Genomic DNA, 27,556 nt, shown 5'->3' on the forward strand with positions numbered 1-27,556 from the left:
ATTGAGCAACTTGAGGTGACTAAACTGCTTGGAGTAACCCTGGATTGAAAACTGTTGATACAACAGGAGCTAAAATGGGGAAAAGTCTGTACATAATAAAATGTTGCTCTGCCTTTTTAACAACACTAACAACAAAGCAGGTCCTACAGGCCCTAGTTATGTCGCACCTGGACTCCTGTTCAGTGTGATCAGGTGCCACAAAGAGGGACCTCGGAAAATTACAATTGGCTCAGAACAGGTCAGCATGGCTGGCCCTTAAATGTACACTGAGAGCTGACATTATGAATATGCATGTCAATCTCTCATTGCTCAAAGTGGAGGAGAGATTGACTTCATCACTACTTGTTTTTGTAAGAAGAGTTGACATGCTGACTGCACTGTAGTGTCTGTTTAAACTACTAGCACACTGCTCGGACACTCATGCATACCAGAGGTCTCTTCACAATCCCGGAGTCAAGAACAGACTCCATAGAGCCATGACTGCATAAAGCCATTACTACATAGTGCCATGGCTATATGGAACTCTATTCCACATCAGATAACTGATGCAAGTAGTAGAATCAGATTTTTATTTGTGAAGAGATGCACACAGACAAGAACAGACACACGCATACGATACGCACACACTAACTAGCACACGCACTCTACACACACGTAAATTGTAATATTGTTGTATGGTGGTATTATACATTTTGTATTGTAGATATTTAGTGGTGTAATAATGTTATATGATGTACTGTTTTTATCTTGTGTTTTGTGTGTGGACCCCAGGAAGAGTAGCAGCTAATGGGGATTGCTAATAAATACAAAAATACAAATATTCACAGTTCTTGTTTATCTGTAATCATGGTAGCAGAAAATAATCTGAAACACAACCAAAACAAACTGCAAATGCATCCAACAAGTTTGAGTCACAAGCATGATGTAGTCATTGCGTGCGAGGACTATGGGACCAAATACTAAACGTTTGACCACTTTAATACACATAAGTGAATTTCTCCAAAACTTTGGGTTGCCTAAAATGGGAGAACAACGACTGTGTACAAATAGTGCTGTAATTTCTAAACGGTTCTCCTGATATCGATGAAAATTCTATCAATTCAAATACTTTTGGACCTCACTGTATAATAGGCATATTTTCAGAATTTACCACGGTTGTATCAAGTTTCTTTTGTAAACATCCTCAATGACATCCATAATTCTAAAGTTTGATTAAGATCTATCGAATCTATTTGATGTAGGGTTTTTTCAGCTTTGTGAACAAGATTTTTGAACCCCCCCCAACATCAAACTATCCATAATGATATAGAGATTTGAGAGATATTATTATGGGAATTCTGGTGCAATCCCAGAAAGGTTGGGGGAAGGCTACTAAAACATTTCTGCAGCATTGAAGGTCCCCAAGAACACAGTGGCCTCCATCATTCTTAAATGGAAGAAATTTGGAACCAAACTGAGCAATTGGGGAGAAGAGCCTTGGTCAGGGAGGTGAACAAGAACCCGATGGTCACTCTGAAAGAGCTCCAGAGTTCCTCTGTGGAGATGGGAGAACCTTCCAGAAGGACAACAATCTCTGCCGCACTCCACCAAATCAGGCCTTTATGGTAGAGTGGCCAGACGGAAGCCACTCCTCAGTAAAAGGCACATGACAGCCCACTTGTTGTTTGCAAAAAGACACCTAAAGACTCTCAGACCATGAGAAGCAAGATTCTCTGGTCTGGTGAAATCAAGATTGAACTTTTTGGCCTGAATTCCAAGCGTGACATCTTGAGGAAACCTGGTACCATCCATACGGTGAAGCATGGTGGTGGCAGGGACTGGGAGACTAGTCAGTATAGAGGGAAAGATGAACGGAGCAAAGTACAAAGAGATACTTGATGAAAACCTGCTCCAGAGCGCTCAGGACCTCAGACTGGGGCAAAGGTTCACCTTCCAACAGGACAACGACCCTAAGCACACAGCCAAGACAACGCAGGAGTGGCTACGGGACAAGTCTCTAGCTGTGCAGCGACGCTCCCCCTCAGACCTGACAGAGCTTGAGAGGAACTGCAGAGAAGAATGGTAGAAACTCCCCAAATACAGGTGTGCCAAGCTTGTAGCATCATACCCAAGAAGACTCGAGGCTGTAATCGCTGCCTAAGGTGCTTCAACAAAGTACTGAGTAAAGGGTCTGAATACTTATGTAAATGTTATATTTCTAAAAAACGTTTTTTTTCATTGTTGTTATGGTGTATCGTGTGAAGATTGGTAATACTTTTTTTTTTTTTTACAGTAAGGCTGTAACATAACAAAATGTGGAAAAAGTCAAGGGGTCTGAATACTTTCATAATGCACTGTAAATATGACCTTATATTCAACAATGTGAGCTGAGGTGAGGCACATCTCTTTAGTTGAGATCTTTAGTTCTAAGAAATTAACTCTACGTTAATTATGACTGTGTTGTTTAGTTCAGCTTACAGTAGCTGACTAAGGGTTAATGGTTTGGGGCGGCAGGTTGCCTAGTGGTTAGAGCGTTGGGCCAGTAACCAAAAGGTTGCTAGATCGAATCCCCGAGCTGACAAGGTAAACATCTGTCGTTCTGCCCCTGTTTAACCCACTGTTCCTAGACTGTCATTGTAAATAACAATTTGTTCTTAACTGACTTGCCTAGTTAAATAAGAATGTTTGTGAATATTACATGTACTGTTCTGAGAGTTGAGGTACATACAGCAAATATCAAATTTTACTACAAGTCATTGTCATAATGACTTGTTGAAAATGGATGTTTTGTGAATACCCACAAAATATTCAGTGACGGCCTGCTTTGTCAATTGCTTTCAATATTACATTTGGCGGCAAGAGGGAGGACTACTGATGGAATAAGCTTGTCCTAATAGTCAGGCTGAGTTTTATGGTCTGATAGTTATTCCACATAACCATAAAAACAACAAGTGGATGGACAATCCATTTATATGCAGATGAATCCATTTATATGCAGTCTTATACTCAGCTGGCCCCTTCCCGGATTTTGTGTTAAATGCTCTAAAACAAAGCTTTCTTAATGTCCAATAAGCTTTCTCTGCCCTTAACACCTCCAAAACAAAGGTCATGTGGTTTGGTAAGAAGAATGCCCCTCTCCCCACAGGTGTGATTACTATCTCTGAGGGTTTAGAGCTTGAGGTAGTCACCTCATACAAGTACTTGGGAGTATGGCTAGACGGTACACTGTCCTTCTCTCAGCACATATCAAAGCTGCAGGCTAAAGTTACATCTAGACTTGGTTTCCTCTATCGTAATCGCTCCTCTTTCATCCCAGCTACCAAACTAACCCTGATTCGGATGACCATCCCACCCATGATAGATTACGGAGACATCATTTATAGATCAGCAGGTAAGGGTGCTCTCGAACGGCAAGATGTTCATTACCATTCGGCCATCAGATTTGCCACCAATGCTCCTTATAGGACACATCACTGCACTCTATACTCTATAAACTGGTCATCTCTGTATACCCATTGCAAGACCTACTTAGGCCTCACTCCCCCCTATCTGAGATATCTACTGCAGCCCTCAGCCTCCACATACAACACCCGTTCTGCCAGTCACATTCTGTTAAAGGTCCCCAAAGCACACACATGGCTGGGTCGCTCGTCTTTTCAGTTCGCTGCAGCTAGCAACTGGAACGAGCTGCAATAAACACCCAAACTGGACAGTTTTATCTCAATCTCTTCATTCAAAGACTCAATCATGGACACTCTTACTGACAGTTGTGGCTGCTTTGCGTGATGTATTGTTGTCTCTACCTTCTTGCCCTTTGTGCTGTTGTCTGTGCCCAATAATGTTTGTACAAGAGGTCGACCGATTATGATTTTTCAATACCGATACCGATTATTGGAGGGCCAAAAAAAGCCGATACTGATTAATCGGCCGATTTTTATTTATTTGTAATAATGACAATTACAACAATACTGAATGAACGCGTATTTTAACTTAATATAATACATCAATAAAATCAATTTAGACTCAAATAAATAATGAAACATGTTCAATTTGGTTTAAATAATGTAAAAACAAAGTGTTGGAGAAGAAAGTAAAAGTGCAATAAGTGCCATGTAAAAAAGCTAACGTTTAAGTTCCTTGCTCAGAACATGAGAACATATGAAAGCTGGTGGTTCCTTTTAACATGAGTCTTCAATATTCCCAGGTAAGAAGTTTTAGGTTGAGGGAATTATAGGACTATTTCTCTCTATACCATTTGTATTTCATATACCTTTGACTCTTGGATGTTCTTATAGGCACTTTAGTTTTGCCAGTGTAACAGTATAGCTTCCGTCCCTCTCCTCGCCCCTACCTGGGCTCGAACCAGGAACACATCGACAACAACCACCCTCGAAGCATCGTTACCCATCGCTCCACAAAAGTCGCGGCCCATGCAGAGCAAGGGGAACAACTACTCCAAGTCTCAGAGCGAGTGACGTTTGAAATACTATTAGCGCGCACCCCGCTAACTAGCTAGCCATGTCGCATCGGTTACACCAGCTTAATCTCGGGAGTTGATAGGCTTGAAGTCATAAACAGCTCAATGTTTTAAGCATTGCGAAGAGCTGCTGGCAAAACGCACAGAGGTGCTGTTTGAATGAATGATTACGAGCCTGCTGCTGCCTACCACCGCTCAGTCAGACTGCTTTATCAAATAATAGACTTAATTATAACATTCCGATTAATCGGTCGACCTCTAGTTTGTACCATGTTTTGTGCTGCTACCATGTTATGCAGCTGTCATGTTGTGTTGTCATGTGTTGCTGCCTTGCTATGTTGTTGGCTTCGGTCTCTCTTTATGTGGTGTTGTCTCTCTTGTCGTGATTTGTGTTTTGTCCTCTATATATATATATTTTTATCCCAGCCCCCGTCCCGGCTGGAGGCCTTTGGCCTTTCGGTAGGCCGTCATTGTAAATAAGAATTTGTTCTTAACTGGCTTGCCTAGTTAAATAAAAAATGTAACCTTGATAACTTTGAAGTGTAACAGTTTAACTTTAGTCCGTCCCCTTGCCCCGACCCGGGCGCGAACCAGGGACCCTCTGCACACATCAACAACAGTCACCCACCAAGCATCGTTACCCATCGCTCCACAAAAGCCGCGGCCCTTGCAGAGCAAGGGGAACCACGACTTCAAGGTCTCAGAGCAAGTGACGTCACCGATTGAAAGGCTATTAGCGCGCACCACCGTTAACTAGCTAGCCATTTCACATCGTTTACCCTTACCAAGACAACCTTGAATGTTCCTTAGTGGCCTAGATACAGTTTGGATTGAAATCGGCTTGAAAATCTATGGAAAGACTTAAAAATGTCTTTCTAGCAATGACGATTACCAACTTGTCAGAGCTTAAAGAATTTAAAAAAGAATGTGCAAATGCTGTACAATACAGCTGTGCAAATCTCTTAGAGACATATCCAGAAAGACAGCTACTAAAGGGGATTCTAACATGTATTGGCTCAGTGGTGTGAATACTTATGTAAATTAGATATTTATGTATTTAATTTTCAATAAATTTGCAAAAATGTCAAAACACGTTTTCACTTTGTCATTATGTGGTATTGTGTGTAGTTGGGAGAGAAATCTATTTTGATTTCAGGCTGTAACAACAAAATGTGGAATAAGTCAAGTGGTATGAATACTTTCAGAAGGCACTGTATGTGTTGGGCTTTATATAGTTAATAGAAACGTAAACATGAAACAATTTCAAAGATTTTACTGAGTTACAGTTCTTAGAAGGAAATCAGTCAATTTAAATAAATTAATTAAGCCTTAATCTATGGCATAAGGCCCCTCCCAGAGGCGATCCTGCAGGTGGAGAAGCCGGATGTGGAGGCTCTGGGCTAGCGTGTTTACACGTGTTCTGCGGTTGTGAGGCAGGTTAGATGTACTACCAAATTCTGTAAAACAACAACATTGGAGGCTACTTATGGTAGAGAAATTAACATTTCATTATCTGGCAACAGCTCTGGTGGACATTCCTGCAGTCAGCATGCCAATTGCACACTCCCTCAAAACGTGAGACATCTGTGGCATTGTGTTGTGTGACACAACTGCACATTTTAAAGTGGCCTTTTATTGTCCCCAGCACAAGGTGCACCTGTGTAATGATCATGCTGTTTAATCAGCTTCTTGATATGCCACACTTGTCAAGATTATTTGGCAAAGGAGAAATGCTCACTAACAGGGATGTTAACACATTTGTGCACAAAATTTGAACGAAATAAGGTTTTAAAGTATGGAACATTTCTGGGATTTTTTATTTCAGCTCATGAAACATGGGACCAACACTTTACATGTTGCGTTTATATTTTGCTTCAGTATAGATTGTTTATTTGTATGTATTGGGCTTTAGCTGAGATCTTTACAGAGTCAAGGATATTTGTCCAGTTCTAAATTGTTCCTTAACTAGTTCCTTGATTGCCATCTAAGAGCCAACATCTTTTTTTGTGTCAGCGCTGCCTGCCAGTAGTAATCGTCTCTTATCGAGAGATTCAAGGAGCTATCATCTTAAGTAACACAGTAGATGCAACGCATCGAATATTTACATTCATGCACTTCGAAATGAATTTTTTGCACTCTCACATCATATGTGGCACTCTCACATCATATGAAGGAGTCTGCCTAACTGATTTAGGGGACACATTGAACAGTTGGGAGTTGGGGCCATTTTCATCCTAAAATGTTTTCTTGGTGTTAAATACAGGATATGAACAAACTTAAAATGTATAAGGTTGATGATTCGGATTACGGGACGCCAAGGTCATATTTCTGCATATTCTGTCCCAGTTAAAGGGTTGTTTGGATTCACTTAGATCTGTGGAACATACTTTTTTAATGGCTAGCTCAGAATATGAGCTTTCTCTATATATATATATATATATATATATATATATTATAGTGATCAGTCCTTTTGGAAGCCCAGATAAATTATTTATAAATCCCATCATTGTAAATAGCTGAACTAAATTGTAAATATGAAGACACAAAAGGAGTTACCTGGTAATGTGTGTTTTCCAAATCTTGGAATGTTCTCCAACCATTACTGTCAATCATATTAGCAAGGGTACAGAGTCCACATTTAGACTTTTGGGGGGGATGCAAAAGGCTGCCCTCCAGATCGCAAAGCATTATTGAATATGGGCATGCCATTTCGATTACCAGTTACATTGTTTTGCTATTTTGTGCCAAATAGAAATGGTGTGAGCAATAATAGGACCAAAATGTAGTTTAACATTGTTAATTGTCCATTGCAATAGGAGACATCATATTTCTCTCCATACTCAGCCAGTGGGGGGCAGAAGAATCATGTCTAAACAAATTTATGCTAGTGCCTGGAAAAACAATTTAAAGTTTGATATGGATAGTCCTCCTATGTCTTTCTCTCTTTAAGTTTGTTACTTTTATCTCGCTTACCTTGCCATATACATTTTGAGACCACACTCTGGATTTTACCCCATTAGCCAGAAGGGGGAGACAAGTGAAGCATTAAACTACAGAAATTCAGCCATGGCCAGATATTCATTTTGACAATAAGATATTCTGCCGGTTAAAGCCTTCATTTGGAAATGTCATTATTCTGTAGCAGGGGTGCAGAACTCAGGCCCGTAAGTCCACAAGGGCTGCGCCACGTTCAGTTGCCAAACGTTGCCGATAGAAATGCCACGAATAGAGCCGACATGATTCCTCGTTCTACATGTCAGAGGCATGTTTGTTCTACATAGCATATGTCTATCTTCCAAAATTGTGAGTCCTGCTGAACTCGCACCTGATTTTAGTTTCTATCTGGTACTTAATTGGCACTGTATTGTGATTGGCCGGAGAGTGTGCACCACTGTTTCCAATGTAGAAATCAGTCCCTATAAAAAACAATGACGGAAATCTGCATGCAGCAGTCGAGAAACAGAGCTGTGCACCTTGTAGCTTAGGGATATACTACTGTTAGACACCTTTTTACAAATTAAGTGGTTGTAATTAACAAACACTGACAAAAAAAATTGGGAAAGCAACTCTACTAGATGACCTCAGTCTCCAGGACAATACCGTGGATGTCCTCCCAGGCCAATCATCTTCGTAGATACAAGCAGACTGTGAAACATCCCCAGTTCAACCATTGTCATGTTTGCACTCCGAGTCAGCTCTCCGTCTTTAATGTTTCATTAACTGTCAGCGGCTTCGGAGAGACGAGAAAACGAGGGAGTGGAGATGCGAAAGAAGATGACCGCGAGCGCACGTATATGTTTTATTGATCAAGTGCGGGAAGGGAGAAATGCAAGCGAACATGGGAATGAATTATGGATCCGCTGAGTGGAGGGAGAGGTTTGCAGAAAGTAGGTCTATGATGAACTCAAAACGCAATAGCGGAGGTCTCCAAGAGGTGGGGGGAGAAAACCATGTGTGGACATTTGTTCAAAGGAAATAACATATAGCCCTTTTAATATGTGAAACATTTTAGTATAACCTTTAGGGTGCCTGTAGTGACTGGGGGAGGTTTAGGCGTACTGCAGTTTGGTGGTCATGCAATGGGTTTTGAGGCCCTAAAGTAAATATATACTGAACAAAAATATAAAAGCAAAATGTAAAGTGTTGATTTCATGAGCGATGGCAATTTTAATTCAGAGATACTGTGATGAGATCCTGAGGCCCATTGTCGTGCCATTCATCCGCCGCCATCACCTCATATTTCAGCATGATAATGCACAGCACCCCATCGCAAGGACCTGTACACCATTCTCAGAAGCTGAACATTTCCCAGTTCGTCCATGGCCTGCATACTCACCAGACATGTCACCCATTGAGCATGTTTGGGATGCTCTGGATTGCCGTGTACGACAGCGTGTTCCAGTTCCCGCCAATATCCAGCAACTTTGCCATTGACGAGGAGTGGGACAACATTCCACAGGTCACAATCAACAGCCTGATCAACTCTATGCAAAGGAGATGTTACGCTGCATGAGGCAAATGGTAGTCACACCAGATACTGACTAGTTTTCTGATCCACCTTTTTTAAAGGTATAGTATCTATGACCAACAGATGCATATCTGTATTCCCAGTCGTGGAATCCATAGATTAGTGCCTAATGAATTTATTTTAATTGACAGATTTACTTGTATGAATTGTAACTCACATTTGAACAAAAATATAGTTTAACTTAAGGAAGTGAAATGTAATCACCAAAGCGTGTTATAACTTACTACACCCTAGATAAGATATTTATAAATATGTATGTAGGCTATATATTATAGGTACTTAGGTTTATTCGTTTTATTAGTAGTTTAGCAGTATTTTTTTATTCGTTTTAGGCCTATTAGTAGTTGTACAAAACATTTTTATGCTGTTAAGTTTTTAAATTAATATTCAATTGTTATTAACCAGTAGTTGCCTTACTGTTATTGTTACTAAGTATTGTTTTTTTGTTTATTTTATTTGGACACCTTAAACATGATGGTACACCTCATTTCATTCTGCAAAATTTTGTATAAATAATACCTAAGAAAAATGAGGGGGAAAAATGTCAAATTCATACTTTTGAATGCTAATATAAAATAGGCTATATGAATTTGTCTATTTTCCATGTTGGTCAATATGACATGCCTAAAAGATAATGGAAATGTGTCAATTTAGTGTATTTTCATCCAAATCATAAATTTTTTAAATTACCACTCATTTTTACCATTGAAGATATTGTTATAGTTAACCTCACTGCCTGTTAAGTCCTAGAAATGTAGAGATATGTATGTTGCTGATGTAAAAAAATATTATTCTAACTCTAATCTTTTCTCCCCTACTTTTCTCCCCTACTTGTGTGTGCATGCATGCTCGTGTGTGCGTGCATGCTCGTGTGTGTGTGCATGCGTGTGTGCGTGCACGCCTGTCTAGTCAAAAAATGTTGTTAAACACTACCACTGGCTAGTGTTTCACTGTAGTTTCTGAAGACGTAGGAGGTTTTCCCATATATTTTTTTATTGTATTTGTTTGGGGGGGTGGGATATATATATATATCTCGTCCAAAAGTTTGGGGTCACTTAGAAATGTCCTTGTTATTGAAAGAAAAGCAAAACATTTTGTCCCTTAACATCAAATTGATCAGAAATGCAGTGTAGACATTGTTAATGTTGTAAATGAATATTGTAGCTGGAAACGGCTGACTTTTAATGGAATATCTACAGAGGCCCATTATCATCATCCAATGCCACATTTAAAATGCTAAACTTGGATTAGCTAACACAGGCTAATTGTTCATTAGAAAACCCTTTTGCAATTATGTTAGCATAGCTAAAGAAGCAATGAAACTGGCCTTCTTTAGACTAGTTGAGTATCTGGAGTGTCAGCATGTGGGTTCGATTACAGGCTCACAATGGCCAGAAACAAAGACTTTCTTCTGAAATTCATCAGTCTATTCTTGTTCTGAGAAATGAAGAGAAATTGCCAAGAAACTGAAGATCTGGTACAACACTGTGCTGTGTACTACTCCCTTCACAAACGGTCTGTAACCAGAATAGAAAGAGGAGTGGGAGGTCCCGGTGCACAACTGAGCAAGAGAACAAATACATTAGTGTCTAGTTTGAGAAACAGACGCTTCACAGGTCCTCAACTGGCAGCTTCATTAATTAGTACCCGCAAAACACCAGTCTCAACATCAACAGTGAATAGCCGACTCCGGGATGCTGGCCTTCTAGGCAGAGTTGCAAAGAAAAATCCATATCTAAGACTGGACAATAAAAAGAAAAGATTAACACAGACACAGGAACTCTGCCTAGAAGGCCAGCATCCCGGAGTCGCCTCTTCACTGTTGACGTTGAGACTGGTGTTTTGCGGGTACTATTTAATGAAGCTGCCAGTTGAGGACTTGTGAGGCGTCTGTTTCTCAAAGTAGACACTAATGTACTGCATGCTTAACCCGGAAGACAGCTTCACCAATGTGTCGGAGAAAACATTCTTCAACTGAGGACCGAGGTCAGCCTGCAGGCGCCCGGCCAGCCACAAGGAGTTGCTAGAGCGCGATGAGCCAATGTATAGCCCCCAGAAGCCAAACCCTCCCCTACTCGGATGACGCTAGGCCAATTGTCCCGATCACGGCCGGCTGTGACCACAAACCCATTTCTAATCAAATGATGTTTTGGAGAGTTTTCTGATGTTCTCATGCATTTGGTATGGAAGACTGATCTACCAAGCTAGAAATAGCTAAACGACTGTAGACATGGGGGAAAAAAGGAATGGTTATTCATGGAGTCACACAGAAGTCGGGTCAATGTGAATGTAATAACATTGATGAGAACTGTGGGAAAGAAATGCCCCTAGGCCACAGCAGGGAGACGTTGTCGAGGACCTTGACAGACTCTGTGACGGTGAGATCGAGACATTTAGTACCTAGGATGACTCGTTGGTTTTGTTGATCTGTGCAACACTCGAGACGGGCCTAGGGACCATTGTCTAATTTAATGGGTTTTGTGAACACCCAGACAGTCTTAGTTTTGAAGTTGCTATACTTACATTCATATATATATATATATGTAATAAATCCCTCCAGATTAACTAGTTCATTAAATAAGTTATTATGAATTCAATGTTACAATGGAATATAATTTACTGTATTTGTTGATGGTGGAAGAAAAAAAACTCAAGAATAAGTCGATTTGGACGAGTCAAAGAGCCATGCACTTTAGTACCTGCATGGCCTGTTTTACTAAATGCACTCCTGACCTGCATTCCTTAGCTCTCCTCTCCTTTCAAAACGCTTAGATTATAGAATGATTCAAAATAATTTAAAACATCTTTAAAAAAAAAAAAGGGATTACATCTCTATACGTATTTCTACATATTACACGGATATGTTGAGCACAGAATGAGCGAATAACATTTCATTGAGCAAAAAGCATCCATCGGCTCCCGATATGACATTGTGGTTGTTGAACAGTACAGGTTGTTGTGAACGATGTTACATGAGGATTGGTCTGCGAGGGTGTCGCTGAGAAAGAGGAGAGGGTCTGTGGGAGGGGTGTGTGTACCGCCCTCATTCCCAAAGTCCTTTGGGGCAAAGCTAGGCGTAGAAGGTCTCCACTTTGACTGCATGGCAGAACATCGTCATAGAGAACACCAAACCCAGAATCTGCACAAAGGGAACACATACACAACCAAAATCAATGTGAGACAACTACATCGTCAATAAAGAAGCCGTGTCCGAATACCCATACTTGAGTCCTAAATAGTAGGCCGCTTGAATACGCAAATGTTTTTCCATTTTATAGCAGAAAATCTAGTTTACTTTAAATGCCTAGATGTCATTCTCATTTAGGCTTTGACAACAGCTGATAATCAGTTTTGGGGATTTGCTACAGAAATTAATCAATCAGGCGAAACAATGCAATCACATAAGACGCATTCTCAGTATGCGGAAATAGAACGTTTTATAGTATATACACTATCGGTCAAAAGTTTTAGAACACCTACTCATTCAAGGGGTTTTCTTTATTTTTACTATTTTCTACCTTGTAGAATAATAGTGAAGACATCAAAACTATAAAATAACACATGGAATCCTCTAGTAACCAAAAAAGTGTTCAACAAATCAAAATATATTTTATATTTAAGATTTTCCAAATAGCCACCCTTTGCCTTGATGACAGCTTTGCACACTCTTGGCATTTTCTCAACCAGCTTCATGAGGTAGTCACCTAGAATGCATTTAAATTAACAGGTGTGTCTTAAGTTAATTTGAGTTTGAGTTTATTTTATTTTTACAGGGACAGTGCACATTAATCAACGTTTCAGTAAAAGTGCCGGTTTTAGCCAGCCGGCTAATTTTCAACCGCAGTCCCTGGGCAGGTTGTGGAATTTCTTTCCTTCTTAATGCATTTGAGCCAATCAGTTGTGTAGTGACAAGGTAGGGGTGGTATACAGAAGATGCCCTATTTGGTAAAAGACAAAGTCCATATTATGGCAAGAATAGTTCAAATAAGCAAAGAGAAACAACAGTCCATCATTACTTTAAGACATGAAGGTCAGTCAATATGGAACATTAAGAACTTTGAAAGGTTCTTCAAGTGCAGTCGCAAAAACCATCAAGCGCTATGATGAAACTGGCTCTCATGAGGACCCCCACAGGAATGGAAGTCCCAGAGGTACCTCTGCTGCAGAGGATAAGTTCATTAGTTACCGGCCTCAGAAATTGCAGCCAAAATAAATGCTTCAGAGCTCAAGTAATAGACATCTCAACATCAACTGTTCAGAGGAGACTGTGTGAATCAGGCCTTAATGGTTGAATTGCTGCAAAGAAACCACTACTAAAGGACACCAATAACAAGAAGAGACTTGCTTGGGCCAAGAAACACGAGCAATGGACATTAGTTTTGGTTCCAACCGCCATGTCTTTGTCGTGTCTTTGCTATCGTTAAATTGAAGACTTATAGTTTTTATCAAAGATTCCTGTAATTAGGGATTACGCGATCACTTGAGTAATAACATAACTAATTAACTATGAATTCGAGGGCACCAGGGAAAGTTATTAGATTGCAAAGTTATAATTTCCCAATATAACCTTTCAGATATTTTCATATCTGATCAATAGTCTTCTAATTAATGATTTATTTACTTTACCTCACGTTAGTCTCATTCCAAACGTCGTAAATTGTTGATTATCTGCACGAACCCAGTCTTCACTATGAGTCATCCATATATCAATTGTCTTAAATCATTTATTTATTACTAACTAATTAATTCACAGAAATGCATAAACAAACAAAAAACGTAAAAATAGTTACATGAAATGATGGGAGAAATATGCCCTAGTGGGCTGAACCGGCATGTCGGCTGTTAGACAAAGGAATAATTGTGGTTCGACTAAGAAGTCACTAGAGTTCATAATTATAACAATTGACATGCTAATCCTTTACACATGAACGCTCACTCATTCGGGAACAATTGCAATCAATATATATATGGTTACACTCGGTGTGTGTGTCGTCTTGATCGTTGGAGTGAAGTTAGTTTCTGTTGGAGTTCCTTCTGTCTCGGTTATTGTGGTTAGTTCAGAGTGACATTCGTTATAGAATGGATGTTTCGGCGGTTGTCTTTCTTCGCGTTCAATGATACCGAATTCCTAGCTGCAGACTAGTAGTCAATATCAAAACTTGTTCTTATTCGGCTAAGAGTTTAACCACGTGGTATGGTTAAAGATTCAGCAATGTTACTTAAACTTAGTTCTCCCCATGGAGGATAAACATGGTCTAATGGTAATTTCTTAGAGTTGGCTTTTATTCAGATAGCAGGAAGGGGCTGTCCTTGGATGTCTGACCCAACTGGCTCAGGGGCGGGTCCTCGGGTTTAGTTCAAATCAAAAAGGGATTTGTATTTTTCTTCATTAAACAGTCCAAAATCATATTACACAATTATACAAACAGTATCATACTCACTCATTCATTTTATACAACAAACAGATGTAAACCTCATATCTGAGGTTATTATATAAACAGCGGTATGGTAATGTAGTCCCACAGTCTCTCATGAGTTTCCCACGTGGTGACCAATGGGCATGTTAATAGCTGGACTCTCCACCGATCTTTTATACTTTTGCAGGAACATGAAATATGTTCGTACCTCAAGTTCTGTGAGGTGGGAGAAAATTACTTTGTCCTGAAAGTTTACCCTCTCTCTTAATACTGTTTGGCCATGAGGAGATTCTCAGGAATTTACGACGTATCTCTGTGATCACAGCATGGGTTGAAGGAGTAAAGGGAAAGGCAGGGAGAGGGGGATGGGGTTTGCAATACCCAAGCAGGCCACATCATGACATCTTTGTGAGACGCAATGTGGGTGAACGGATCTCCGCATGTGTATTTCCCACTGGGAAGCATTAAGGAGGTGTGATGGTGTGGGGGTGCTTTGTTGGTAACACTGTGATTTATTTAGAATTCAAGGCACACTTAGCCAGCATGGCTACCACAGCATTCTGCAGCGATACGCCATCCCATCTGGTGGGACTATCATTTGTTTTTCAACAGGACAATGACCCAACACACCTCCAGGCTGTGTAAGGGCTATTTTACCAAGAATGAGAGTGATGGAGAGCTGCATCAGATGACCTGGCTACCACAATCCCCCAACCTTAACCAAATTGAGTGAAGCAAATGCAGCCAACAAGTGCTCAGCATTTGTTGGAACTCCTTCAAGACTGTTGGAAAAGCATTCCAGGTGAAGCTGGTTGAGAGAATGCTAAGAGTGTGCAAAGCTGTCAAGGCAAAGGGTGGATATTTGAAGAATCTTAAATATAAAATATTTTGATTTGTTTAACACTTTTTTTGGTTACTACATGACTCCATGTGTGTTATTTCATAGGAGGTGTGATGGTGTGGGGGTGCTTTGTTGGTGACACTGTCTGTGATTTATTGTCTTCACTATTATTCTACAATGTCGAAAATAGCAAAAATAAAGAAAAACCCTGGAATGAGTAGGTGTTCAAAAACTTTCGACCGGTAGTGTACATTTAAGAAAATCTAGGATGTTTATACTCATCTAGTAGAATTCGATGCACACTACCACAGCATTGCATTGGAAGAGGGGGGCTGTGAGTGACGGGCCCAAGTTCTCTTCAAGTAACCAAACAAAACGATGCTACTTAATTGGGAAGATGCCGATAGCGAAGCTTCTGCGGTGGTGTTCACGAGTATTGCATCGTAGGCTACATAATTAAAACTTTCTTTTTTTTTTTTACCCAAAGTGGATTTCTGTTTTCTCATAAAGTGTTTCTTGTTCTCTTGGCCTTCGTCAGAGCTTTTAAACTAAATACTAAAACATCTTGATTTCTGAGTATGTCGGCCCCGGGGACTCGGGATGTGTCTGCGTTATTGATGTCGTGTTAATCAGGCTTTTTGTTTTGAACATATGGATTGTTTTAGTTTTGTAGGAAACCTGTTTCATTATTTAATGTATAGATCAAGCCTTAACTCCTTCCCAATGATCAGTGCTTTAGTTTATTATGTTGCTGTCCAGCGGTTCTGAATTTGTGATGCGCCCATCTGTCCACGTTTTTCTGTGCAATAGCCTTTTGATTTGAAAGTTTTGGTGTGTGTACTAGGCTAATGTATATGATACAGCACTTTGGTTTCACTAACAGATATGTTGAAATGGGACCAAATTATTTGTTTCTGTCTTCAGTCCTTTTTAAATAGGATAGAAGGGCTATATGGGCTACGGTATAGGTTGAATGTGATAGTCTGCCTATAACCAGCCTGAGTAGGCCTATGTAGTGTAGAGAAATTAATCAAATTGGAAATGAGCTATTATCAGGCTGGTTGACAGTGGCTTGTATTCATGAATGCGAAGGTAAGCCCCCCCTTGGATTTTGGCATCATTGCTATCAAATCCCATTGAGAACTTGCATCATTGACAGAGAGAGAGAATAGAAGTTCAATATGTAGCTAGATGTAGAAGGCTAGTGTTAACTTGCTAACATTGCCCATGAATGGAAGTTAGGCTAGCGTGCAAGCATTTTAGCCAGGTAGCCTAGGACAACAAAAAATTAAAGCGTGTACTGTATGATAGAGTGATAGACTGTTTCGTCAACATGGAAGAGAGGAGGATGGCATTGACGTTTCTCTACAAGTAGGGTGAGTCAACATGTTTTTCTATTTGCACGAACACACAGAAATCAGAACTATGGCTCCACAGTTACTTTAGCCAAGCACCGCTACTGTTGGATAATGCGACGCAAGAAAAATCCACCCGCACTCAGCCCTGCCCCACATACTCAGCCAGTCAGGAGCCACTACTATGTTGCGCTCGCGGCATACTGTATACTTTTTACTATGCTGCGTGCTAAATAGTATGAGTATATAGCATGCAGTGTAAGTATATAGTAAGCTAGTCTGGGTATTCAGACACGGCCAGTCTCCATTGAGAATAAAAAGGTACAACCTCATGAATTTGAATTCACTGTAATAGTTAACAATAGTGGCTTACTTTCAAATCATCTCATATCAATTGTTAGTGATATTAACCTGGTTCCAGATCTGTACAATATGTGCTTTAACCAACTCCTGACTTTTGTCCATGCCATTCAGTCTGACCGCAATGCAAGCTACCGTAAAACGTTCAGATGCGCAGCTATTTGGAATGGGGTCTGTATAGCAATGACAACCAATGGTCAAAGTTGGAAAAGCAAAATGCCGATCTTCTGGTGCCAAGCTAAGATGCTGTGGTTCCCGGTCAATAGACATCTCTCTGTATAAAATGCTACCCACTGAAACGTAAGCATTCAAAGGACTTTTAATGTGCACTTCAAAATCAAATAAAATGTATTGGTCACATACACATGTTTAGCGGATGTTACTGGGGGTGTAGCGAAATGCTTATAAATCGTATAACGGTGCCACCAGTGTCTGTACCTGTGTGAGTGCCGTACACAGAGCAAAGATCCACAGGGCCACCAGATTCTCTTGTAGCCAATCCTTCACCCGTTCGTAGCATGGCTGTGGAGACACACGAGAATGGAAACACATATTTTAAAGCACATTATACAAACCCCCCTCATTTATAGCATAAGGAGCCCAAAGTGTAGCCTACAGCAGGGTTGGGATTAATTCCATTTCATTTCACTCAATAGAACAGCCATAGAAAAAGTGATTTTATTTGAAAGGTTAAAGAAAACAAAATCGAACATTTTAATGTGTTTCCTCATTCACTCCATCTGGTGCTAGTCTTGGTAGACTTACAAGAGTATTGGCCCACAGACCCTTTTCTACACCGCCCACATCCCATTCATGCCTTTAACTCTGCAAATCAGCTCCTTGTCGTGTTAGCTAAGTGGGTCCCATGTGGATGCCTTCCACATTTCGCCCACCTCTGCTCTTTTGAACCAATGTTCCCTGGGATAGCTAACATCCCTGTCTAGCGAAATGGGCAGAAGGATAGGAGTGACTTGCAGATACCGTCGCTCTGTGCTGGGACAACATTTAGACAAGTGCTGAATTTCTCATGGCCAACACGAAGAGGATATACACTTAGGCGATGTCAACCAAAGTTTCTCCAACTCTCCCTTTTCAACATTCATTACGTGTAACACAGTGAAAAGGATGATGTACCACTAGACAACTACAAGTCTTTTCTTTTTCTTTTTTTTTACTTTTTTTTTTATGTGAATAGTTTGCATATCCTCAGTGGTTGTTGTAATAATTAAAGAGAGTGGCATAGGCAGTGGCAGACAGTGATGGGACTGGCACAGAGTGCATGAGCCTGGCATGGTACACGGCAGAAATAAATTATGCCTTACACGGAACCCAAACCGGTTGCGCGCGTGCGCCATCGTGCATAAATGGATTTTGTCCCCCCACACCAAACGCGATCACGACACGCAGGTTAAAATATCAAAACAAACTCTGAACCAATTATATTAATTTGGGGACAGGTCGAAAAGCATTAAACATTTATGGCAATTTAGCTAGTTAGCTTGCACTTGCTAGCTAATTTGTCCTGGGATATAAACATTGAGTTATTTTACCTGAAATGCACAAGGTCCTGTACTCCACCAATTGATCCACACATAAAACGGTCAACCGAATCGTTTCTAGTCATCTCTCTTCCTTCCAGGCTTTTTCTTCTCTTGACTTTATATTGCGATTGGCAACTTTCATAAATTAGGTGCATTACCGCCACTGACCTCGTTCGTCTTTCAGTCATCCACGTGGGTATAACCAATGAGGAGATGGCACGTGGGTACCTGCTTCTACAAACCAATGAGGAGATGGGAGACGCAGGACTTGACGCGCGATCTGCATCAGAAATATAACTGATTTCTATTTTAGCCCTTGGCAACGCAGACGCTCGTTGGCGCGCTCAATAATTGAATAACATAGATTTCTACATTTATTTTGCAACGCGCACACGACGCGAGCGGTGTAGTCAGCCTGTTAGTCTATAGCACTGCTGCTTTTCAGTCTTCCCTAGAATCAGGGATTTAGGCCTGGGACACCAGTTGAGTGGATTCTCTCGCCAAACACGGGTATTAATCAAGTAATTATATATTAACTAACTACCAGGGGCGAAAGAAAATCAGCACTGCTGCTGCAGACCTCAAAGCCTAGATTTTAAAAACCCCATAGAGTTGATTAACATAAACAAATCCCCATCAGAATCTGTGGAAAGCGGCGGAGATACTCCTCTGTTTGTCAGACAAGGAGGCATCCCGAAAATCAGTCTATGACCCCACTATGGTGTTCTCCGTTTTTTCCCCCCTAAGACTCCCACAAGTGTCACGGGACTAGTCTAAAGGTAACCCGGTACCAGTTTAAAAAAAATGAATGGAAGTATGGAAGTAGTTTTGTGACCCCAAAAAATACACAATTATTCCTGAGCTTTCTCCTAGATCTAAACCTTATTCTTTATGATACATTTTTTGACTGTCTGTTTTGCCATTTATGAATGTGTTATAACTTGTGCAGTGAAGACCCCCCCCCCCCCCACACACACTTTTAGGGATTAAATAGGAAGGAATAAGGAATATGAGAACAGGTAGTTCTCCTCAGCACAGCAGAGCAGTGTTTCCCAAAGTGTGGGTAGGGTTTTAGCAAAAGCTCAGTGGACTGTGTGGATTGTCGGAGATTTTTCACAGTATAATGTTTTATTTACCTGGTTGGTCACAAGGGAGGCTTTTGAACAAAACATTTTTACATTTGGGCACCAAAAACAACAAAATAACATTTGGGAACAACTAGTGTGCATGCGCGTGCGTATTCATGTCAGAGAGGGTGTGTGTGTGCATGTGTTTGTGAATGTTTGATTCTGTGCATCTTACCGCAGTCCACCAGGTCCCTGGGTTCTCGAGGCCACAGTTGTCACTGTACTCCAGACAGCAGGAGTCAGGCACACGGCTGGCGTTGTACACTTCAAACCAGTCCGTATGGTTGGTCACGCCACAGCAGCGGAACTACACCAGACAAGGACACTGCATGTCAATGACAGAACAGAGAGGAAAACCGAACATGCTACACACTAAAACCATTCTGCATGATTCATAAACAGAGATCGTTCTCAGGCACTGACTGTAACGCTCAACGGAAGAAGTGGACCAAGGTGCAGCGTGGTACGTGTTCATGATTCTTTATTGACTCAGAACACCAAACTAAACAACAAAAGAATAACGAACGTCACGTTCCGTAGGCTTCACAGAGCTAACAAAAAACAACATCCCACAACCTAAGGTGGCAAAACAGGCTGCCTAAGTATGATTCCCAATCAGAGACAACGATAGACAGCTGTCCCTGATTGAGAATCACACAGGGCCAAAACATAGAAATAAAAAACATAGAATGCCCACCCCACATCACACCCTGACCTAACCAAATAGAGAAATAAAACGGCTCTCTAAGGTCAGGGCGTGACACTGACATGTTAAACATATCTGTCACGTCTTTTATTTAGATAGTTCTTCCTCATCACTCCAAAGTGGCCATTACTGAATTGAAAATGGATTAACATTTTGCAGTGTGGTAATGTATTCAGTGGGGTGTGGTAGAGGGTTAGCTTGGTTTTATGGAATGAGAACTTTTCTTGCTGCTGTTTTGACATTTGACTCAATCTAGAATTTCACGTGGAACCCATGGTCTCTCTTTCTCTCTCTCTCTCTCTCTCTCTCTCTCTCTCTCTCACACACACACACACGTGCTGTCAGTCACACAGCTAATGCCCACTACAAACAATCAAACGGGACTCTATAATGTAAAAGTGGCCCCTTCTGTGATAAACAGCCCAAAGTCTGATATCTTGTATCTTTTGGCGTCTATTGGCAGCTTTCACCAGCAGTGCCTGCAGCATGTTTATCAGCTCCTTTTATTCAATCTTTCCTCTACTATCTTTCCTCACTTTGTGTTTCCTACTTTCCTTTGCCCGTGATTTGAGCAGTGGATTTTGGTCATGAATAATACAAAGCCAAGCACATCAAAGTGAGTGTGGAAACAAACAGTTGTTCTTCGGAGAGCCATGCGGTCCAATTTGCATTCATCTTACTGATTGACAGCCTATTTAAAGAATCGAAGGCCATTCTTATTGGTTGGAATCAGGTTTGATTGCATAATCCCTTGTCCCTACAAAGTGGTACATATGATAATGTAATTAGCCTGCAGTACTGTATTTCTCCAAGCTTGAACTGTTTTAACACTAGCCTGGCCCCAGATCTGATTGTGCTGTCTTGCTAACTCCTATGGCCATTGTCATTGTGTCATAAATTGAACTAGGACAAAACTAATTTAAGACGACTGTTGACCACCAGGGGGCAGTCTAAGCAGGGCAAGCTGATTTATATTTTAGTCAGTTGGCAGACACTGGATGACTTACAGGAGCAATTAGGGTTAAGTGCCTTGCTTCTAAAAAAAAATCTAATTTTATTGGTCACGTACACATGGTTAGCAGATGTTATTGCGATTGTAATAAAATGCTTATGCTTCTAGATCCGACAGAAGAGCAGTATCTTAACAGGTAATATTGAACAATTCCACAACAAAACCTAATATCTATCAAATTCTACAAAACTTAATACACACAATCTAGTAAAGGAATGGGATGAGATATAAGTACAAAATATATGGATGAGCAGTGAGAGCGGTTATATATAAGTACAAAATATATGGATGAGCAGTGAGAGCGGTTATATATAAGTACAAAATATATGGATGAGCAGTGAGAGCGGTTATATATAAGTATAAAATATATGGATGAGCAGTGAGAGCGGTTATATATGAGTACAAAATATATGGATGAGCAGTGAGAGCGGTTATATATAAGTACAAAATATATGGATGAGCAGTGAGAGCGGTTATATATAAGTACAAAATATATGGATGAGCAGTGAGAGCGGTTATATATAAGTACAAAATATATGGATGAGCAGTGAGAGCGGTTATATATAAGTACAAAATATATGGATGAGCAGTGAGAGCGGTTATATATAAGTACAAAATATATGGATGAGCAGTGAGAGCGGTCAAGATGCAATAGATAGTAAAGAATAAGTAAAGAATAGATAGTGAAGGATACAGTATACAGTATATACAGTTGAAGTCGGGAATTTACATACACCTTAGAAAAATACAATTCAACTCAGTTTTTCACAATTCCTGACATTTAATCCTAGTAATAATTCCCTGTCTAGATCAGTTAAGATCACCACTTTATTTTAAGAATGTGAAATGTCAGAATAATAGTAGAGAGAATGATTTATTTCAGATTTTATTTCTTTCACCACATTCCCAGTGGGTCAGAAGTGTACATACACTCAGTTAGTATTTGGAAGCATTGCCTTTAAATTGTTTTACTTGGGTCAAACGTTTTGGGTAGCCTTCCACCAGCTTCCCACAATAAGTTGGGTGAATTTTGGCCCATTCCTCCTGACAGAGCTGGTGTAACTAAGTCAGGTTAATAAGCCTCCTTGCTCACACACGGTTTTTCAGTTCCGCCCACACATTTTCTATAGGATTGAGGCAAGGGCTTTGTGATGGCCACGCCAATACCTTGACTTTATTGTCCTTTTTTGCCACAACTTTGGAAGTATGCTTGGGGTCATTGTCCATTTGGAATACCCATTTGCGACCAAGCTGTCTGATGTCTTGAGATGTTGCTTTAATGATGCCATCTATTTTATGAAGTGCTCCGGTCCCTCCTGCAGCAAAGCACCCCCACAACATGATGCTGCCACCCCCATGCTTCACAATTGGGATGATGTTCTTCGGCTTGCAAGCCTCCCCCTTTTTCCTCCAAACATAACGATGGTCATTATGGCCAAACAGTTATATTTTGTTTCATCAGACATTTCTCCAAAAAGTACGATCTTTGTCCCCATGTGCAGTTGCAAACTGTAGTCTGGCTTTTTTATGGCGGTTTTGGAGCAGTGGTTTCTTCCTTACTGAGTGGCCTTTCAGCTTATAGGACTTGTTTTACTGTGGATATATATAATTTTGTACCTGTTTCCTCCAGCATCTTCACAAGGTCCTTTACTGTTGTTCTGGTATTGATTTGCACTTTTCGCACCAAAGTATGTCCATCTCTAGGAGACAGAATGCGTGACTTGTGTTCCATTTATTAAAGTGACCAATGATTTCAAGTCTGTAGGTAGGCAGCCACCGCTGCGCTTGTGGTGGCTGTTTCACAATCTGATAGCCTTGAGATAGAAGCTGTTTTTCAATCTCTCTGTTCCAGCTTTGATGCACCTGTACTGACCTCGCCTTCTGGATGGAAGTGGGGTGAACAGACAGTGGCTTGGGTGGTTATTGTCCTTGATGATCTTTTCTGCCTTCCAGTGATGTCCGGTGTTGTAGGTGTCCTGGAGGGCAGGTAGTTTGCCCACGGTGATGCGTTGTGCAGATCGCACCACCCTCTGGAGAACCCATACCAGGCGTTGATGGTAATCAAGCCCACTGCTGTTGTAGTGGGTGAACAGGGAGTACAGGTGAGGGCTGAGAACTCACCCTTGTGGGGCCCCAGTGTTGAGGATCAGCGGAGTGGAGATGTTGTTTCCTACCTTCACCACCTGAGGGCGGCCCGTCAGGACGTCCAGGACCCAATTGCACAGGGCGGGGTCGAGACCCAGGGTCTCAAGCTTAATGATGAGTTTGGCGTGTACTATGGTGTTCTGTAGGTTCATGCTCGACAACATCCGTAGAGTACGACCCTGCCTCACACAGGAAGTGGCGCAGGTCCTAATCCAGGCACTTGTCATCTCCCGTCTGGATTACTGCAACTCTCTGTTGGCTGGGCTCCCTGCCTGTGCCATTAAACCCCTACAACTCATGCAGAACGCCGCAGCCCGTCTGGTGTTCAACCTTCCCAAGTTCTCTCACATCACCCCGCTCCTCCGCTCTCTCCACTGGCTTCCAGTTGAAGCTCGCATCCGCTACAAGACCATGGTGCTTGCCTACGGAGCTGTGAGGGGAACGGCACCTCCGTACCTTCAGGCTCTGATCAGGTCCTACACCCAAACAAGGGCACTGCGTTCATCCACCTCTGGCCTGCTCGCCTCCCTACCTCTGAGGAAGTACAGTTCCCGCTCAGCCCAGTCAAAACTGTTCGCTGCTCTGGCACCCCAATGGTGGAACAAACTCCCTCACGACGCCAGGAAAGCGGAGTCAATCACCACCTTCCGGAGACACCTGAAACCCCACCTCTTTAAGGAATACCTAGGATAGGATAAAGTAATCCTTCTGACCCCCCCCCCCCTTAAAAGATTTAGATGCACTATTGTAAAATGGCTGTTCCACTGGATATCTTAAGGTGAATGCACCAATTTGTAAGTCGCTCTGGATAAGAGCGTCTGCTAAATGACTTAAATGTAAAATGTAATGTAAATGTGTTGAATGCTAAACTGTAGTCAATGAACGGCATTCGTACATAGGTAATCCTCTTGTCCAGATGGGATAGGGAAGTGTGCAGTGTGATGGCGATTTCATCGTCTGTGGACCTATTGGGGCGGTAAGCAAATTGGAGTGGGTCTAGGGTGTCAGGTAGGGTGGAGGTGATATGATCCTTGACTAGTCTCTCAATGCACTTCATGATGACAGAAGTGAGTGCTACGGGGCGATAGACATTTAGTTCAGTTACCTTAGCTTTCTTGGGAACAGGAACAATGATGGCCATCTTGAAGCATGTGGGGACAGCAGACTGGGATAGCGATTGATTGAATATGTCCGTAAACACACCAGCCAGCTGGTCTGCGCATGCATTGAGGACGCGGCTAGGGATGCCCTCTGGGCCGGCAGCCCGGCAAGGGTTGATACGTCTAAATGTTTTTTCCACGTCGGCCACGGAGAAGGAGAGCCCAAGGTCTTTGGTAGCGGGCCGCGTTAGTGGCACTGTATTGTACTCAAAGCGCCCAAAGAAGTTGTTTAATTTGTCTGGAAGCAAGACGTCGATGTCCGCGACGGGGCTGGTTTTCTTTTTGTAATCTGTGATTGACTGTAGACCCTGTCACATACGTCTCATGTTTGAGCCATTGAATTGCGACTCCACTTTGTCTCTATACTGACGCTTTGCTTGTTTGATTGCCTTACGGAGGGAATAACTACATTGTTTGTATTCGGCCATGTTTCCAGTCGCGTTGCCATGATTAAATGCGGTGGTACGTGCTTTCAGTTTTGCACGAATGCTGCCCTCCAATCCACGGTTTCTGGTTAGGGAAGGTTTTAATAGGGCTAACAATGTAAGAAATAATACATAAAAAAACGAAATACTGCACAGTTTCCTCAGGACTAGAAGTGAATCTGCCATCTCTATCGGCGCCATCTTGTGGACACACACACACAAACACTCTCTGCTTAAGGACTTACATCCGTTTGTACGATCATCCAAGCGTTGGTCAAGCCCACGTTGCCCTCGGTGCCAAAGAGCTGGAGTCCCCTCTTCAAATCCCTCTGGGCATAGTGATCAATCTGGATACAAGACAGACACACAAAGACATCAAGGTGAAGACATAAACCTCCTTACTCATGCAAAACACACACACAAACATTCTCTGTCTTTCTCTGTCTCCGAAACACATGACTTAACCTTATTTACACATTCAGGCAGTCAACAAACAAGATATCAATCTGATTGATCGCCATTGCTCTCTCAAAAACTGCCAGTAGAATAATGTAGTCTTTTGGCATGTTTGTGTAGAGGGCTACAGGCTGATACCCTCAGTGGTCTGTTCAACCCACTGTCAAAAGGGTTCTCCCACTCGACTAAATCACATCTGTTTACATCCGTTTCAACACAGCCGCAATGTAGCATGAATAATAGACTCTACACCTGATATTTTTCTGAGCAATATAATATACTGGTACAATGTAGAACACAAAGGTAACACAAAGGATAAAAGAGCATGAGTAAGGCCTTCAGGGGAAGAGTTAATAAAATACAATTTAATGATTTTAGCTTTGTTCTCGTCTTGTATTCCCTTTCTGAAAATAACAGGAGCAACTTAACTCTGACTTTTGCGTCATTCATTGACGTTAATGGGAGACAAATTTGAGTTTAGTGCTATCGCAAGTCAGAATATGGCCCTGAGCAGATACTGTCTCAGACTTCCAATCATGCCTCTGCTGACACTGCTGTAGCTTCAAAAATGCATGATCAAATATTTCTGGCGAAAGACTAATCGAATCTGATATATTTTTTAAAACTTCTACTCAAAGTTTGATTTTTCAAGCCGAGCCTAATAGTAGAGAGTGTGAACTACTGTTTCACTGTTAGCTCAGTATCGATGTTGACCTTGGGACTGCCGTCGCCTCCTTGACTACACCAGGCAAGGTAAGGAGGGAGGCATCAGTTACTTAGATGGAGAGAGAGGAGCGAGAGAGTGTAGGTGAAGGGCAGAGAGAGCAAATGAATGGCAGAAGGAGAGAATGGGATAGAGAGCAGGAAATAAATTAATAGCAGAGGCAGCATATGACAAGGTACACAAAAAATCCCCCCAAAACAATACGGAAGACCATAATTCACTGCTTTTGCAGCTGCGACCTGAAAGTAAACATAAACAAAGTTGCCACTATGTGGGTAGAAAATGCATTGTCGTAAGCGGGGTAAATTCCATTTAAAAAATAAATCCAAAAACGCTCAATGGAGACATTCATGGCATCGGGTCAACAGAAGGAGAGAACTTGTGGGGAAAGTATCTTTCCAGTGAAACCAGCCCTACAGACAAACATACATTTTCTCTCAAGTCAGGAAGAAACATAGAAAGTGAGAGATAAGTGAAAGGAAAAGGGGATTTAAATACAGTAGGGGGAGAGACAATAGCATATCCCGTGTATTGCCTTGGAACACACTGACTCGTAATATGCCGGGTCACCACAAGACAGCTAAACCTGCCATATAAGATTAGAGATTCAAGGAAGGACTTTGAATAATTTTCAGCAACTGGCAACCGCAGCAGCCTCAGTCTGAAAGTCATCGGTTTGAATGATTCTAATCAACTTGGTGCTGCTTACAGAAGCTACTGTTGTTTTATACACACTGTTATGGATTAGCCTGAATCATGTTGTAATCAAATGGGCGATGTAGAGACACCTCTCTCTTCCCAAAGCAGCTCATTATACAGCAGTAGAACTATTAAAATATTTCTCCAGGCCTCAAGGTTTGCTGTTTTGTCATGTTTCTTTTCTTCCTGGTAGTTAACTATGGATTAAGGCTAAACTAGAGTCCACTCACCTGGTGTCCCAGGTCTGAATCCAACCCTTGCTCTTTCTCATTGTCTAAAAATCTGTCCTCTCCTCAGTCCTCGCTTCTGCTCCTTCATCTGCACTGATCTGAAAGAATGTACCTGGTGAAGGCCACGCAAATGATGAGCTTCCACCATATCCCATATCCATATCCCCCCCCCCACCTTTCAAAGCTTTTTCAGTCAGTGCAGTAAAGGGAGAGGAGAGAACAAAGTTTTATTTCAAACATTACATTCTGAAAGTATTCACACCCCTTGACTTTTTCCATATTTTGTTACGTTACAGCCTTTTTCTAAAATTGATTCAATTGTTTTTCCCTTCTCAATCTACACAAAATACCCCATAAAGAAAAAACGGGTTGTT

General features: G+C 41.4%; 1 protein-coding gene across 3 annotated transcripts in view; it reads right to left on the bottom strand.

Annotated features, from left to right (window-relative positions):
- Positions 1-820: 820 nt before the first annotated feature.
- Positions 821-27,556, bottom strand: part of LOC129834265 (tetraspanin-4-like) — a 124,466-nt gene continuing 97,730 nt past the window's right edge. For all 3 annotated transcript variants that reach the window (XM_055899106.1, XM_055899105.1, XM_055899104.1), the window contains 4 exons: positions 25,319-25,420; positions 19,801-19,932; positions 17,396-17,479; positions 821-12,123 (listed from right to left, as the gene is read on the bottom strand). In XM_055899106.1, coding sequence (XP_055755081.1) covers positions 12,055-12,123; positions 17,396-17,479; positions 19,801-19,932; positions 25,319-25,420 — 387 coding nt within the window. In that variant the 3' untranslated portion in view covers positions 821-12,054. The remainder of the gene's footprint in view (positions 12,124-17,395; positions 17,480-19,800; positions 19,933-25,318; positions 25,421-27,556) is intronic.

Source organism: Salvelinus fontinalis, chromosome 35 (genome assembly GCF_029448725.1).
Source record: "Salvelinus fontinalis isolate EN_2023a chromosome 35, ASM2944872v1, whole genome shotgun sequence".
NCBI lineage: Eukaryota > Metazoa > Chordata > Actinopteri > Salmoniformes > Salmonidae > Salvelinus > Salvelinus fontinalis.